Consider the following 17,685-nt stretch of genomic DNA (forward strand, 5'->3'; position numbering starts at 1 on the left):
AATTTTCAGTAGTTGCTTTGGTTCAGTAATTGCTTTGGCAACGAATGTGACATCCTGATGCCTTGACTCGGCGATCGGGTTAGGTATGGGGGTGTTACAAAAAAAACTAAGGATATTTATGGCATGAAAAATGATGAACTTATTGGTTCCCTGCAAACCTTTGAGATGAACCTTGATGAGAAAAGTAAGAGTCAAAACAAAAGCAAGAAAAGTATTACCTTGCAAGTTGCAACCCTAGTTGCTTCTAAAGGATATGCTGCCATCGAAGAGCTGCAAAAACCAATGGATCCACTTACTCAGAATTTCAATAAGACTTTTAAAAAGATGTTCAAGAGAAATAAAAAGTTTGATGCTAATAAAAACTCAAGTAAAGCCAATGGAAAAGATACTGCAAACATATTTAATATTCCTCTTAACAACTTTCAAGCGACACTCATTTGGTGAAGCTTGATATCTTACATATATTCCAACATTGTGGCATGGATCATATCTACTAGTTGTAAGATACAATAGGCTTCCAATTATGCTTCTCAACAAGGTCACATAAGATGCCACACCATGTTCATCCTTAGTGATTTTGTTGTTTAGTTTTGTCAACACTTCTCACAAAGCCCTTGTCACATAATTTCACAATGAGCTTTCATACCAAGATTTGTAAGCTTGTTTCAGTCCATAAAGTGCCTTAGATGACCTATAGACATAATTGAGGTTATCATGATCAATACAATCTTTAAGTTGAGAAATATATACCTATTCATTAATGATGGCATTTAGGAAGGCACTCTTGATATTTATTTGGGAGAGTTTGATGTCCAAACGACATGCTATAACTAAAGTCTCATCAAAATATACTCTTCCAACTTGTGTGTACCCTTATGCAGCAAGTCTAGCTTCGTTTCTAACTATGTCCCATGTTCATCAACTTTGGTCATTTTTTTTAAACCCCGAACTTGAACCTTAGGCCTCAAACTCAACCTTAAACCTTAAACTTGATCTTTTGATTCAGAGTTTTAGGTTTGAGTTTAAGATTTAGGGTTCGGGGTTAAATGTAAAAATATTACCAAAATCATGTATCAATGACATAAAAAAATTTGCTAAAATGTCATTAAATAATTAGAAAGGGATACAAGATGACGTGACACCCCTGTTTTATATAATTCTTTCTCTATTATTACTAAGTAAATTTTTTATTTCAAATATTACAAAAATAAATTTAACAAAAAAATAAAAATGTTAAAACAATTAATTTTAAATTTTAATATTTACAACATAAAAAAATTAAATTCTTGAAAATAAAAACCAATATTTTAAAATAATTAAAAAAGAGTCAAAGCAACCTAAATTGGGAGGTCAAAGGGTCTGCAGTTCATGGAATCAAAATTTATTACTCTTTTTCAACAGTCACAAAAACAATAAATTTGCAATATATTTAATTATATACAGTGATTATAAATGAATTCAGGACAATGACGACTCTTCTTCTGCCATAAAAAAATAATTAAAGTGGTCAATCCCCGTCCAGAGGGACCACTTTAATAATAAGAAATTAAAATATGATGTATATTTTTTTATTATATGCAAATTAATTAGATATGATATAAAATAGAAAGTACTATAAATGTAATAATAAATAAAATATTTCAATATATATATATAAGCAATATTATTAAGTCTGTTTGGGTTAAATTAATTAACTCCATCTTAATTAATTGATTATATTAATAATTGATTGTGAAACTTAACTATAAAAACTTTAAATATATTAACTTTAAATGTTAACTTTATTTTAATTTAGAATAGTATAGAGATTGCATTGATCCATTTAATAGTAAAGAAACTAATTTGATCATATCCCTATTATAGAGTAACCTCTAAAGTTACTTATAATTTATACTTATAAAAACAATAAAACAACATTCATTAAAAAAAAACAAAATAACAACTATAAAGGGTAAAAGTATCATGAAAGCCCCTATATTAGGAGTCAGATTACATTTTACTCCCTCTATTAAAAATGAATACATAAGTCATTGTACGTTATATCAAAGAGTAAACAAGTCCTTTATTAAAAATTACATTCATTTATATTGTTAAAAACAGATCTTTATACTTCAGCATGAGGTGCACATGGTATATCACGTATCACTATCTAATTATTCTATTAGTTATGCTAATTTTTAATAATACAAATGAAAAAATATTTTAACAGAAACGATGAATTTATTATTTTTTAGTAAAAAATAAAATTTATCTATTTCGAGGCTTTCTTAAAACTTTCACCGACGGCGTATTGATGATGGTGTACATCATTTATGAGGCTTTAGAAAATGGAGTAGGGTAAAAGGTGGAGATTTGTTGGAGGTTGAAGCCCATAATAATCTTTATTTATAAAATTATCTCTTTTCTTTAATCATTGCCAAATCAGAAAAAGCGGAAAGGTGCACCTTGAAAATATCAAATCAGAATTATTATATACTTATTAAAGCAATAACCAAAAAGGAAATCACTAGAAAGTCAAAGGAAATCACTTTTTTGCATTAACACCTCCCAATCATAATTTTATTTTTAATTTCGCCCTCCAACTTCAAATTATTTTAAAAGTTAATATACAGAGATAACTAAATTTGATAAATTGTACTTATTTAGTATTTAAATTTGAAAACTGTAAGGTAATTTATACTTTTTTAAAAATTAAATATTTAAAATTTATAAAAAAAACTTTGTCATATGCCAAAACGTGAGGTTGTTACGTGTCACCGTGTTGTTGATCTTAAGTGTCACGTCAAGGCCATGTCAATATATATTAATAGTATTAGTTAGGTATATGAAGAAAATACCAAGTTGGCTTACAATTTTCAAGTTTAGGTAGCAGTTAGGTCTAAAAAAAAAGTTTATATACCAAGTAGGTTTAATTGTCAAGTTCAGTTATCTATATATATATATGTATTAACCCACATTCTAATTATATCTCTAAACTATTGATGATATATCAATCAAATCCTTTGATTATTAAAAACATTAATTTAACTGTTAAATGGCATAAATTATAATGAAAAATTTAAAGCATAATAAACGTTATTGCAAATCTTTTAAAAGTAAAACTAATAAAAGAGAGAGTTAAATTAATGATTTGACATCTCATTTAACTGTTAAATTAATTAATGAAAAGCTTACTTCTTAAGGGCCATAGACGGAAGCGTCAGCCCGGAGTGCGGAGAAATGATGAATACTTGGTGAGAAGGCTAAGTACGGATTCTAGGCCTCAAGAACCCTTTTTGGGAAAATATTGACAACTTTTGGTTAGAAGGGTTTTAGTGGCTCATGATAATGGTGGAAAAGAAAATAAATATAAAAATGGAAAAGAAAATTTTATTGAAAGAAAATATGAAGAAACAAAAGCCTAGACTTTCAGGGGGAGAGTGTTTACAAAAAAAGATGATCCCCAAATAGAGTCACTTCACCCCCTATTTATAGTGCAAGGGAGATAGTCTAATTGAACTTAAATTCTAAAAAGATAAATACATTTAATTAAAGATAATTAAAGATAATTAAAATAAAATCCTAAAATTAAATAATCCTAATATTTATCTTAATATTAATTATCCTAATATAAATAAAATAAAATAAAATAGAGTCTTCCAAAATAAAATCTCTTCTATTTGCTTTTAAGTCCTTGTGCCTTCCATGTTCGCACTTTTGGCACCATATTTGTCCCACGTTGCATATTGGCCCATTTAATCTCTAAATTGACGCTTTTTCCCTTGAATTTACTTTTCGCCTCCAATTTAGTCCCTAAAAGATAAAAAGACATAAATAGCTCAAATTAGTAGGCTCAAGCTCAAAATAAACACATGATTAATATATAAAAACACGTCATTTTAGAGTATTATTAGTCAATTTTTTGCCTGCCGCTTTAGATCATCCAGGGTTGATTTTCTTATCGTATTAAGTGCTTGTAATCACTCTAAACATGTCATGCTTCAGTTGTAACAAAGTCAATTATCAACGTGTCATAATATTCATTTGATGCCAAGGCTGAAGGTTTTGGTATGTTGATGAAGTTTATCCTTTACGTATTTATTGTTTTTTCTCAAATTGTATGGTCCCATACATGAAATGAATCAATGAATTTTCCTTTCAACAAAATTTAATGATTTTAGTAATGGAAGGATCTTGTTGATATAACCTTGATAGTTTAGGATGTAATTAGAATATTTTAAATTTTAGAGACAAATTTAAAATGGAGGTTATAGTTTAGGGAAGTATTGCGAAATTAATTCTTTATTTTTGTTAGTATTTTATAAGAAAATAAATAATAACAATTTATGAAAAATAAATAAATAAATAAACTGATGGGACCATCCCCGTACCGCAACAAACTCTTTTTCTCTTAAATTCAGGCTTCGTTTGGATGGGCGATTGACTGCGGTGAGGTGCGTTTAGCTTACTTTTTGTCTCACGCTACAGTATCGCTACAGTATCTAATCTCACCGCCACCGCTGTTTTTACACTAACCGCAGCTAAACGCACCGCCCATCCAAACTCACCCTCAATCAATTTTACTGTTGGAACAGTAGAATTTTAATTTACCTTTGAATAAAAAAATAAAAAAATAAGAAATCAAATTCAACTGAATTTAATTATAAAAAAATTAAAGAATATGTTTAATCATAATTTAATTAAAATAATTGAAATTTAAAATTACTCTAACTTAAAGTTAAATAAAATATAATTTTCTAAAAAAGTTTATATAATAAAAATAATATCTATACTTATACCAAGTTATAAAATACTCACTGAAGTATTCAAAAAATTTTATTTAAAGCATTAAATTATTTAAAAGTTTTTATTAAGTCACCAAGCTGTGAATTTTTTTTAAAGATCAGCTAGCGAGTTGACAATTGGTATTGCGAATCAATACTCATCGATAAGTAGAAAATATTTTAGATACAAGTCAGTCTGATGGTCAGTGTTGGAGATCAGAGAAGAAAGTTGTTTGAATTTTAGTGTACAAATTGATGCCGTTCAAAGTTGTTCCTTAAACAAAAATTGAAATATAGAAAAAAAGTGAAATAAGAGTTTTCGATTGATGTGTTAATAAAAAAAGTCATACAACCCAATAGTTGAAATGAAAACTTTTAAATAATTTCATCAAAATATAAACAAAAATGAATAAATGTACTTTATTTTAGAGACTAAATTACCAAAAAAATCATTTTTAAAAAAATTACAGAAATAGACTAGTTTTGGTAAAAAAAATTCAATTAGAAATGTTTCCAATACTAAAAGTGGCATCACCAATTTTTTTTAAATTTTTTGTGTGACCTATTAATGCAAAAATATAATTTACAAAAATAAACTTTTATATAGACTTAAAATCTCATTTCTCTTATTTTTTTAACCAATGATGGATATGAGATATGTGTATGTATTGCAGGTTTGGAACTTGTTTCTAGATAATATTTGATTGTTTTCTTAAATTGTGATATATATATACATATAAAAAGCTAAAGTCTCATTTTCTTTTTTTTTAAGTAATTTTTAAAACATTTTTTTTGGGTTTCCATTGCACTGAAAGCGTTTTATTAAGATCGGCAAATTTTCGTAAATTTTTAAAAAATTGACATATTTCTATAAATTTTTTGAAAAAATAGTTTTTTTTATAATTTAGTCTATTTTAAAAATTGCTTTTTATTAACATTATTAATAAACCAAAACGGCCCTGCAACGTTGCTTTACCTATATTTAAAATAGCTGAGAAGTAACCTCTTTTGCAGAGCAACAAACTCTCTCGCAGAAGACATTTAAACTCATTTTTTTTAGCTTCGCCTTACCGCCATTGAAGAAACTAATCAAAGCTTTCTTTGACTATTCTTTTCAAAGCTCTCAAGACTCAAAATTGGGTTCAACTAACCAAGTGGGTACACTTTATGTTCAAGAAATTGAGCTGGGTATTATTTTTCTTTCAACATTGGGTAGTTCTTTTTTCGTCTTTCACATGGAGTCAAACGCAGGGGCGACGGAGACCAGATCTAATGTAACGGTGTCGGATGGGGGAGAAGTTGCGGCACTCGAGTCGCTCCAATTTACCGACGAAATCCACCGTTTGATTTCGGCTCCGGCAACTGATAATGCTAGTTCCTTCACGGCTCTACTTGAACTACCAGCTACACAAGTCGTTGAGCTTCTTCACTCTCCCGAGTCGGTGAAGCTCATAGTTGCTTCGGCTCCGAACGTTGAAGATTTCAAAGGCAGCTTCCATTTTCCTTCTAATACTGGTTTGATTCAAAAAGATGCAAGGTTCTCTGTGTTTTCTGGAGAAGGTAACAACAAGAATGATAAGAGCAACTCGCCTGAAATGACGTCGAAAAATTCAAGCGCGAATCTTGAGAAGGCGGTAAAGAGTGAGCCGGCGGAAACCGCGTCATCCCTGCCGTTGGTTTCTGATCCAACGGTGGAAAACCGGAATATCAAGCGGAAAGATCGAGAAAAGAAGGTAGAAAACAAAAAAAAAAGGAAAATTTTGATCAAGGGTTTCTGGGGTTTTCCATTTTTGGTAAAATTTTGATTAATTTGTTCTCCGAGTATTTTCAGGTTAAAGGGTCAACAAAGAAAAGCAAACCTGCAACAAATGAGAGCTTAGAGGATGCCGAGAAACTGCCTTACGTTCATGTTAGAGCTCGCCGGGGACAAGCAACCGATAGCCATAGCTTAGCAGAGAGGGTAATTTACGAATTTCCATAATTGACTCCTTAATTAGTTTTGCTTATTAGCATTTTTTTTTCTTATTAAGCTAATAATTTTGGTGATTAATACAGGCAAGAAGAGAGAAGATTAATGCACGAATGAAGCTACTACAGGAGTTGGTACCTGGATGCAATAAGGTCAGTTCTGTTGGATTAATTAGTTAATTAATGATTTTATTTTGATTTTGTGATTATATTAAGAATATCTATCTTAATGGGGTATAGAAAGTGAGGTTACATCTTTAGATTACTTTTCTTTAGTAACGGTTTTTTCCTTGTCACCTTTTGCACTCAAAAGTAATTGACCTTTTGTAGCTCAAGTTGCTTTAATATTTTAGCTGGTTTTCCATTGTGGGGGAGGGTTTGTTAGAAGTCCCTTTTGAGGTTAAGTTTGTCTTTTCGAGCGCAATTTCGTTGCTGTTTTGGTGAAGTTAGTAATATTGAAAGCTAGATTTTCTAGTTCTAATCAAATCTTTTGAATTTATGTTTTTGGATTTTGAATTATGTATGTGATGTGTATAGTTATAGTAAAATGACAATTTTAGCCTCTGACGATTGTCGATGTGGGAATGCTAGCTGGATGTTACCATGAAGTGCTCAGTAGACATGTCTAGTGCTTGTTGGATTAAATGTCTTTATGGGGTCCCATTTCATTGATGTAGAGTAATTGCTTGCTTCTACTTCAAGCTGTGTATCTGTCCTCTATGGGTTATGTAGAAGAGGGATGACAAAAGAAAATGTCTTTTATATGTCAAATGCCTGCCCAAATACACGGGGACTTAATGTGATAGTCCATGGAGAATTGGTTTAATTGTTCAAAGTATAATCTTAAGTCATCCCTTAACATTTCACTATATCTTTTTAACAAGTGAAAGCAGCTCTGAGTCAGTTTCTGGTGCCTTTTCTTCGTCAAGGGGCCACAATTCAGTAAAGACTAGGTGAGAAAACCTGTTAACAACCATCCTTTTCTAAGAAAAAATTCGTGATTTCTATAATGGTTGATAGGGTGAGAGATGCCGAACTGTTGGGATAAAAATTGTTGATTTTAATTGCTTCTAAATTGATGCATTTACATTGCATCCTTTGGGAGACTGGACATGTTTATGCTTCCAATTAGCTTTAAATTTCTGTCTTAGAGGAGGTCTTCTGAAATTTGAAGTCCTAATTTCCAAACAATCATTTTCTAGGTGGATGTCTGTATGTCTCGAACTTATATGCTTCAAATGAGTTGGCTTCCTGCTCTTTGGCCTTTGTGCAGTTTTTTTTTTTCTTTTCTTTTCTTTTACAACATTTGAATGAATTAGACCATCTTTTCACTCAGTGCATCCATGTAGACGGAGTAATGCTTCTTATTATGGCCTATACAAAATTGTTTTCTGTATTTGTTACATTATTAAATTATTTTATAGGGAGCCAGTACCTAGAGCTTTGGTAACTACATTTTTGTTTTCAATAGCTTTAGGATCAAGAAGTTGATTGCTCTGAAAAGTCCTTGTAGTTTGAATTTCTTTAGAATGCAAACCGAATTTATCTATTTTGATGACTATTTGAGATCCGAGAAATACTGTGTGCCGCAGATTTCTGGTACAGCATTGGTTTTGGATGAAATCATCAACCATGTGCAGTCTCTACAACGTCAAGTGGAGGTAAGAATTGTGCATTTCAAGCATTGGATATTTTTTTCTCTTAGATACAAGAAGGTTTAAAGTTGTAACACAATGAATTCAAGACATGATCTTAAGCAACACAAGTGAACTATGAGGGTATAGGGGAAAAAAAAAAGAAGAAAAACTTGGCCACTGGATAGGCCCCTATCAAATCACTTTCAAATGATCATAGAGGTCAATCTGACTTGAGATTAATCATATTAAATATGTGCCAAGAGTTTTAGGTGTGTATCATCAATTTCATGGAGGGCTCTTTCTGTAGATTTTTTTGTGTTCTGCAATCCTTAAAATGTTGATTTTTCTTTTGGTGCTTGTTGATGACATCCTTTGTTGGTTGAATAGAAGTGTTTGCTTTGCTTCCTAACCATAACATGAAACATTTGTAAAATTTGGCGAAGGTCCTGCTAGGCTGGCATTTTTATCACCTGCATTTTCCTGTGGTTTTATGATCTGATTCTTCTAACTTATTTCTTTGCTTGCAGTTCTTATCAATGAGTCTTGCAGCGGTGAACCCAAGAATTGATTTCTACCTTGATAGTTCATTCACATCAGAAGTAAGTATCAGGCACCTTTGTCTTGAATGTCTAAAATAAAGTTGGAAACTGAAAGCCTTCTGGTGATTCTTCCCGCTCACATAACAAGTAGCTCTGCCAAGTTTTTATACTAAGCTACTGATATGTTCCTCCCGAGGACTTATATGGAAAAAGTTTCATGAAAAATTCTTTTTTCATTCCAGGATTGTTGTTTATGAGCTTGTTATGTAGATCGGTAAAGCCTAACAGGTATACGCTTTATTACATGGTTTCTTCCACTGGATTCCTACCCAGTTTCTTTAAAGACTGTTCCTCATTAATATCTAGAGGGCGGTGGATTATGTCTGGACCACCATCTTCCATCCACCCGTATATGCCGTCAATCATTCATTAATGTTTAGATGGGAATAACGGCTGCCAGTCAACTGAATGAAGATGTAGTCATTTCAATGGAAAATCAGAACAGTGGGTCCATACATGAAGGCCCATGATTGCAGGCAATTACTATACAATGCCTCTTAGCAGAACACGTTCAATGAAAATTACTGAAATAGATCTAGTAAATTACTCTTTTGCTAGTGAAATAACTTGTCAAGCTCATAAATTAACTTTTCAAGAGATTATGCTGGGAATAACCATCTACACAGTGCTCCATTTACACAGTAGCACATTAAGTAGCTATTGATTTTAGTGACCAGAAAGTTTCCACTAACATGTCCAGTAATATTTTATTATGTGAAGAGTGGATCTACTATGGATGGTGGTAACTTCCCCAGCTTGGTTACGCCTCTGATGTGGCCTGACGTTCAAGTCAATGGATACAGACAACAGTTTCAGCACCAGTGGCATTTTGATACACTTAAGCAGCCTATTTGGGGAAGAGAAGAAGTCTGCAATAATTACGTTACTCCGGAGAACTCACTTTTAAGTTATGACTCCTCAGCAAATTCAGGTAAGAATATAATTAGTAAATATGCATTTTATCAAGTTGGATATTAGTCATAACTTTTTGATTCATATCATGGGTTTATATAAAGTTCTTCTAATCTCAAGTAAACTGAAAATGAGAATAACTTGTATTGCAACTTTGGTGCAGCAGCAACGTTGCATGCAAATCAACTGAAAATGGAGTTATGAAGTCTGAAGAAGCCCCAAGGTTTAGATTTATGGAAAGTTTGTTTTAATGGTTGCTAGTATTGTAGATATATCGGAAATTAGAAACTATCAGCAAGTAGAGGAAAGGCCTCACCATTTATCTGTAGGTTTCCATGTCTTGTATTTACCCGAGTCAAATGGAAACCTTTTTTATTTCTCATGACTGGATTCAATATATCTTGTATTATATAAATACTATTTCCAACTCTGGGTTATTCAATCTAATACTTTTTAATTTTTAAGACATTATTATTAATTAGTTTCTGTTGAATTGTTAGTTTCTATTTGTTCTCACTCATTAGAGTAGTAGAATTCAGCTTTAACAAACTCAAATTTTCAGATTATTTTTCTATAGCTAAGGGCAACAGAGAAGAACATAAATGGATGGTCCAGCTCCAATTCTGATTACCATGCTTGCTAAAAATGTTATATTTCGTATCCGTATCATCTAATCACATCCTTTCACTGTCTCTGTACTACAACGTGTTCAAAAAACACACCAATATAAAGTGGGTAAAAGTACCATGGAGGTTCTTCTATTAAGAGTCGAATTGTATTTTACCCCTTCTACTTAAAAAATAGGTAAATTAATCCCAATACATAAGATCAATGACTAATTTAAAATTTCCTCCCATTTTTGTTATTAAAAATAGTTTTTGTACATCAGCATGAAATAAACATGACACGTCATGTGTCATTGTTTGATTATCTCGTCAATCATGTCAGTTTTTAGCATTATAAATTGATAATTTTTAATAGAAAAAACTAATTTATTCTTTAATTTAAGATATAAAAATTAATTTACCTATTTTTTTATTTTTTGAGTAAAAAGGGACAAATTGTAATTTGGTTTTGAATATAAGGACTAGTGAAATTTTCCACGATGTTGACTTAGTTTGCAGTGAGGAACTAACCATTTATATAATATGTAGAAACTACATGATAAAGATGGTAGTGTGTCTAACATAAAATGATAGGGTGTGGTTTTCTTATATGGTCCAGATTTCTCAACAATGCCATATTTATGGGTGCTACTAGAAGAAAGAAGTGCATATGAAAAGAAGCATTACAAGGCGATCATATCGATTGTTCCATCAAACCAGCACAAACAAAGACTTACAAACAGGGGCGAACTTAAATGTATCGCCAACAAATTGACAAGGAATATAGACTTTCCTTACACTGCAATGGTGTCCTCCCTATTATCCACTTTCCAACTTGTTTTTTATATCAAATCAAAGGGGACACCTAATGAGACAAAGCACCCAACTTTAAATAAACCTTCACTATGATGAGCTGACGACACAATGGGTAGGACCATAAACCCCATACTTCATTACACAATTCTTCACCTTCACCTTCATCTTCATCCTCGACTCTTTTTAGATTTTATCAAGTTTCTCAGCCCTCACTACCGGGTTGGCTTTAGCAATAGCATCGCGGGCAGCTGTCCTATAATCGAAAGGACAGTTGTGTTTGTCAGAGTACCTATGTGCTGCACAGAAGATGTTTCCACACCTGCAGCTAAATCCTGTCAAACCAACACGCTTGTGGCATGCATTACACCTGTTGGGACCCTCTTTTGTTTTCATCCCACCGAAGGTCATATGGGATGGATCGATGGATGATTCAATTTTTGACCCAAAATTTCCACATTGCACAGCCAAAGCAGCAGCAACAGATGGTTCCTTACCATTCCCGCTAGTGCTGCCATTAACAATGCTATCGATGGATGATGCTACGAGTTGTGCCTGTTCCTGCTTCAGGATCATTGCCTTGTGACATTTGGAGCACATATTCATGGTCGCCGCACTTCCAAAGAAACCACAGTTATTAACACACAGGATGGGGCCTTCTGAAGCTTGGCGGCCCGTCTCATCATGAGGGTCCATCTTCTCTAATCTCCTGCAACAAAACCACCTTACTACTGATAAGCCAAAATAAAGGAGGAACTCAAGAAAATAAGAGCAAAAGGAAGAGAGGAAGAACAACAAAGTGATTCAACTCCAAAAGATGGATATCAATAAACAGACATGAGCACATATTAAGCATGTAAAAGATCATTTTACTAAATAAGAACTCATACCTAGGACTAACTATCTCCATCATGATTCATCAATCAACAGTACACCAGAGACCGGACATAACTATCATTACTAATTGTAGCGATCTCAGGTGATGCGAAATTGCAGAAAATTAGTTTACTTACAACATAACCATTAAAGGAACAACACCGCATCAGCTGATAATAATACCAATCAAAGGGAAAATGTTGAATAACAGGTATGGGCAGAAAGTAGGATGTATGAACATCAATAATCCAAGAAGCTATGTTACGTGGGTTTGTGCCGGAAAACATAGAAATGTTCAATTTTTCCTAAGGTTTTCCATATATTTGGTGGGCCCTCGGAGGGTCATATCCCTAAACCCATGTCCAAAACTGTTTCCAACACCAGTTCATTAAAAATAAATAAAGTCCGAGTAACACATCCAATAAGCAAACATATCAGAGAGAGAACATCATGGAGTTGCCAATACCATTGATAGATAAATACATACATATATAAATATATATGATATGAAGCATCCTTTGTTTAAATCAGTTTAGCATCATAACAAGCTGAAGTTAGGAATATAGGCTTTTAATTAACCATAAGTTCCAAAATACATTCCCAGAACCGACATGTTTGCAACCATATCCATTATATCTAATGTTAAGCCGTGCATATGCTGCACAATTAGTATATTGGGTGTAGATTGGCTCTGAGTCTCTCACAATCATAGAACAAAAACATTTTTGCCATTGTTAAAAGGCAATAACTGCTCGATAGCAATTGAGAAAATTAGTTCAATTACGCAGACTTAAGCTAAGGAACTTCCCCCCATATCATCATGAATATAATTAGTCTCAAAAGGAAGCAGATAATCCAGTGTCCTCTAGCTCATAATTAAAAATACATAAATTGATCTCAATTTACACTAAAAATTCTTAGTAAGCAACCAGCAACAGCAAACAAATTTCTAATTACTCTTAAAAATTCAATTTTTTTTAGCAAAAACCCTAAACACCCAATTGACCCAGATCAAGTACAACCAGATGAAAACAAAACCTAAATTATCTCTTTTTTTTCAAGAATTAAACTTTAAAAGGACGGAAAAAAAAGGGGAAGAAAACCCTTAATCAAGAAAATTCCTTGCCTGAAATCTTAATTTGGCCGATCTTGTCTGACAAAATCGAACCCAGCGATTCCTGTCTCATGCAAAATACATACACATAAAAAAAAATTTACAATTTTAATACAAAATAAAATAAAACATAATCTCTTTCTTCACATCTAATTTCAACCAAACAAAATTTATTTTTTAAAATAAAAAATCAAGAAAAAAGGTAAGAATTTATATCATCGTTTAAAAAAAGAAAAGAAAACAGAGAGCTCTTACTTTAATCGAAGAGATATATTATGTAATGAAACTGATAGCAGAAAGAGAAATTTCGGGTGATTTTTTCTTTTTCTTTTTTAGGAGGATTTTTAAAAAAAATAATTATCACTTTTCTTTTGTCCTTTTATTTAAAAGCTTTCTCGTATAACCTTTTTGCTGCCACGCGACGCTTTTCACTGACACATTGCCCTTCGGAAAGGCTACGTTTACAGTTCTGCCCTTGGTTATATGTTTATCGTATTACTTTTTGGTTTAGGAAGGAATGGATCATTTTGGAATTTTGAGATGAATCTGGCTTTTCTATTTTGGGACGTATCCGAGCCCTAATATCTTTCCATTTTGGGTCTTATCATAATTGTATGAATATTAGATATATCCATGAATTAGATATTTTCGTAAGTTCAAAGGTCACCCAAGAAAAAAAATGTTAAAGTTTAAAAAATAAATTTTAATTGGAAAATTAAACTTGGTTAATATATGGGTCGTGCTTGAATTTGAATATAATTTATAACATATAAAAATTTATACTAACTCAATTTTAGACGGTGTTAAAGAATATGTTTTTGAGTTCAGAAAATCAACTTGATGAAAATGTGGAAAGAAGGATTTGAAGAGTTAGTACGAAAATATATTAAAGAAGGGTAAATAATTAAATCAAGAAAATCATTAATTAAAGTATATGGATTAAATTGTAAAAGTTCAATAGTTATTAAATTGTAATTTAAAAAATGCTTGAGGACCTAATTGGTAATTAACCAAGGGACCTAAATGGTTATTAAACCATAGTTACTTATGAGATAGTGGAAAATGATGATAATATCCACTTAGTTCCATAATCATAATTAATAAAGAAGTATATGTCTTAATTTAGTAAATTGATCGTGATTAATTAAGTTAATTAAAACATCAATCTTAGTATAAATATCAAGTAGTGGAGAGAAAAAATCTTGTACCGTCCAAATAGGAAGAGAAAGAAAGAATTTTCTCTTTTGTTTTTTGTTTTTTTTTTTACAAATTGGTCCAAAATTCTTTAAGGTACTTAAGTATTTTCTTTGAATTTTTTTATGTTTTTATGATCATCTAAGTTTGATTGAGCTTACCAATGCTTTAGATTTGTCAATTATTAGGACTAAGTTGAAAAGTAGAAAAAAGTGTTGGAATTGTTATAAATAAATGTGAATGTCCATATTTTAATCCCCCTCATTTATGAGGTAAAACTTCTCATTCATTATGCAATGTTTAATAAATGAGTTAATGAAGCACTTAAGTAAGCTTCATTTATGGTATTGCATTGAATGTTAATTATAAATTATAAATAGAATCTTTACCTGAGTGAAATAAAAAAAAAAGACAAGAAAAATTCTCTTGTATTTTCATCCACTTTTTTTAATTGTTTTATTAAATTTTCTATAACAGGAATTCATTTGAAATTCAATTAAGCTATTTAGTAGTTTTGAGACATTAGGGATTGAATTGAATAAATTAAAAATTGTTGAAAATTTATGTTGTAGATTAGAAATATAAGGTCCTTAATGGGAGAATGTGAAATTAGATTTTGATTCGATGTTAAATATTAAACAATATGAGTATTTTAGATATAGCGACTAAAATGAATGAAATGCAAACTATGTTTGATTATGTGATTTTCATGTGATAGGGTGAAAACTAATATTGTTTCTATACATGAATTATCGAACATAGCTAAAGACAACGTCGAGTCGTCCCGAGAGAAAGGAAAGGCGAGAGTTGTAGACGAGTAGCTGATACATTTTGTACTTTCATGATTTGAATTCAATATATATGTCTTGTTACAACTTACTTGTCTCATGATTCGATTTTTATATGATGATATGGATGTTCTGTAACGACTCAAATTTTACGGTTATCGAAAAATATATTTTCGGGTCTCTGTTTCTGAAAAATGGATTCTTAAATATTTATTAAAACTATTTATGAAGTTAATTGAGTGGTTAATTAAGCTTTAATTAAGTGAAATTAGCTTAATTAAGAGTAATAAGGAAAAAGAACTAAATTGAATAAAGTGTGAAAGTTTAATTGTAGATTAAAAGAAAATAAAAAGGACCAAAATGGAATTATGCCATTTGTCCTAAGTGAGGCGGCAAATGCATAAAATTTTTTGATTTTTATGCATAAATATGTATATTAAATTATTATTATTATTATTTATTATTATGGTTTTATATTTGATATTTATTAATTTTATTTTAATTAAATTGTTATTATATTATAAAATAAATTAAAGTAAAGACAAATGTATGGTAATAAAAATATACATGTGTAATAATTATATTTGTACAATTGTGATATATTTATTTAATTACTTTTTATTTAAGTAAATAGATTTTTACTATATTAAAATATTAAATTATATAGAATAAATAAAAGAAAGACAAGTGTACGGTGATAATAGTATACAAATGTAAAATAAATATTTGTTATTAAAAAATATTTATTATAGTTATTATTATTATTGTTATATATATGTAGTAAATAAATGAAAAAGAATCAAAAGAAATGAAAAAGGAAACAGAACATGAAACGAAACAGAGAAGGAAAAAAAAAAGGGAGAAATGGTGGTTTTAGAGTTTGAAGCTTAATTGGTAAGTCAATTTAGTCCATTTTCTTATGATTTTGATATTTTTAGAATCCTAGAGATAAATACTACTTGTTTTAAGTAGAAATTTTGAAAGATATTAGATTTTTAAATATTGTTCATGTTGAATAAATTGAAGAATTAGGGGTTAAATTGGTAGAATTTCAAGTTAGAAGTGAAATAAGGATTGAATTGTAAAATAAATCATAAGTTTTGAATAGTAGGGACTAAATTGAAATAATTTCAAAATTATGGTTTTATGGTCAAATTAGAAAGTTGAAATTAGTCTAAAGTGAAAATTGAATGAAAATATTGAGCTAAATGTGAAGAATAAAAGTTAGTCTCCGTTTAGGGACTAAATTGGAATTTAGACAAAAGTTGAATAAAAATTGAAATATTCAATGTGAAATTGAATAGGTAGTGTATTGATAATATTTAATTGTTTTAATTTCTGTAGCTAACATTGTGTCGGAAACCTCGGCCAAGAAAGGACAAGGCAAAGACAACGAGGGTTAGCTCGGAAATTACGATTTGTATTTCTATAATCCGAACTTAATATTTAATTGTTGAAATTATTATTTAATATGTATGGTAAGTGCATAGAGATGATTTTTGAATTGGAGTGAATATTGGTTGAAATTAAAAAGTAAATTTAATTATTAATTGTTGTAATTTGATTAAATGTTACGGTAACTAATTAAGGTGAGAATTAATTGTATTGTGTTTTACAATTGAAATGGATTGATTTGGTATGTGATAAATTTATTGAATTTATATGGATATATGTGTGATTGATATGGAATTTGAATATATGTTAATAAAAAGTAAATTGAATTGTATTGAATTATTAATTTATGTGATTAATTGAAATGTATATTGATTGAAAATTGAAAATTTATTAAAACTCTATTAACAGTATCAGGCTAAGTCGGATATAGTTGGCATGCTATAGGATTAGAAGCGTTTAGGGATACTTCGACCTTGAGTCGATGAGGCACTATAAGTGTCGTATTGTTACTGTTCCGAATTAATTTCGATGAGGTACTTAGTACCGTACTGTTGCTGTTGCTGTTACTGTTTACTTCGGCTTGGCCGATGAGGCACTATGTGCTGTACTGTACTGGTGTGATGGTTGGATCCGTGTATCCGTCAGTATTCGAGTCATGTTAATAGGGGTAAATAAAAGTACTGAATGACTGATTGTTATTGAATAATTGATCGTTACTGAATAACTGATCGTTACTGAATAACTGATTGCTACTGAGCAAATGATTGTTACTGAATAACTAATTGCTACTGAATGATTGAATGTTACTAAATGAAACTGATAAATTGAGTGACACTGAAAAATATTAACTGATATTGAGCTTGGATTATACGGGTTACTGAATGAAATGTAATAGTTGAATATTATTTACTGAAATTGAATAGTGAATAGAAGTATAAGTGAGACATATGAATGGAAAATATTATTATTTTAAATTATTTGTGAATTTATTTTGAAAAGTTAATTGGGTTAATAGATGATA

The 17,685-nt window shown here is 30.6% G+C and overlaps 2 protein-coding genes across 4 annotated transcripts; one reads left to right on the forward strand and one right to left on the reverse strand.

Annotated features, from left to right (window-relative positions):
• Positions 1 to 5,707: 5,707 nt before the first annotated feature.
• LOC107922319 (transcription factor bHLH48) lies at positions 5,708 to 10,343 on the forward strand. Of its 2 annotated transcripts, none has more exons than XM_016852305.2 (7): positions 5,708 to 6,496; positions 6,595 to 6,723; positions 6,819 to 6,884; positions 8,324 to 8,392; positions 8,896 to 8,967; positions 9,688 to 9,898; positions 10,043 to 10,343. In XM_016852305.2, the coding sequence occupies exons 1-7, from the start codon at positions 5,999 to 6,001 to the stop codon at positions 10,081 to 10,083; spliced, it is 1,086 nt and encodes a 361-aa protein (XP_016707794.1). In that variant the 5' UTR covers positions 5,708 to 5,998; the 3' UTR covers positions 10,084 to 10,343. The 2 variants fall into 2 exon arrangements, with proteins under 2 accessions (XP_016707794.1, XP_016707795.1); XM_016852306.2 differs by having other exon boundaries at positions 5,724 to 6,496; positions 10,046 to 10,343.
• An 812-nt stretch (positions 10,344 to 11,155) lies between these two features.
• Positions 11,156 to 13,738, reverse strand: LOC121229576 (zinc finger A20 and AN1 domain-containing stress-associated protein 8). 2 transcript variants are annotated; one of them, XM_041114205.1, is made up of 3 exons: positions 13,543 to 13,738; positions 13,300 to 13,351; positions 11,156 to 12,006 (listed from the first exon to the last, which is right to left on the reverse strand). In XM_041114205.1, the coding sequence occupies exon 3, from the start codon at positions 11,991 to 11,993 to the stop codon at positions 11,484 to 11,486; it is 510 nt and encodes a 169-aa protein (XP_040970139.1). In that variant the 5' UTR covers positions 11,994 to 12,006; positions 13,300 to 13,351; positions 13,543 to 13,738; the 3' UTR covers positions 11,156 to 11,483. The 2 variants fall into 2 exon arrangements, with proteins under 2 accessions (XP_040970139.1, XP_040970142.1); XM_041114208.1 differs by lacking the exon at positions 13,300 to 13,351 and having other exon boundaries at positions 13,543 to 13,680.
• Between the last annotated feature and the right edge of the window lie 3,947 nt (positions 13,739 to 17,685).

This window comes from Gossypium hirsutum, chromosome A01, assembly GCF_007990345.1.
Source record: "Gossypium hirsutum isolate 1008001.06 chromosome A01, Gossypium_hirsutum_v2.1, whole genome shotgun sequence".
Classification (NCBI taxonomy): Eukaryota; Viridiplantae; Streptophyta; class Magnoliopsida; order Malvales; family Malvaceae; genus Gossypium; species Gossypium hirsutum.

What these genes read in the sequence shown, in the direction of transcription:
- LOC121229576 (XM_041114205.1), bottom strand. Translation starts at nt 11,993, where the DNA reads ATGGACCCTCATGATGAGACGGGCCGCCAAGCTTCAGAAGGCCCCATC.
- LOC107922319 (XM_016852305.2), top strand. Translation starts at nt 5,999, where the DNA reads ATGGAGTCAAACGCAGGGGCGACGGAGACCAGATCTAATGTAACGGTG. An exon ending in TGGTACCTGGATGCAATAAG is followed by an intron (nt 6,885 to 8,323) that starts GTCAGTTCTGTT and finishes TGTGTGCCGCAG; the next exon opens with ATTTCTGGTACAGCATTGGT. An exon ending in ATAGTTCATTCACATCAGAA is followed by an intron (nt 8,968 to 9,687) that starts GTAAGTATCAGG and finishes TATTATGTGAAG; the next exon opens with AGTGGATCTACTATGGATGG.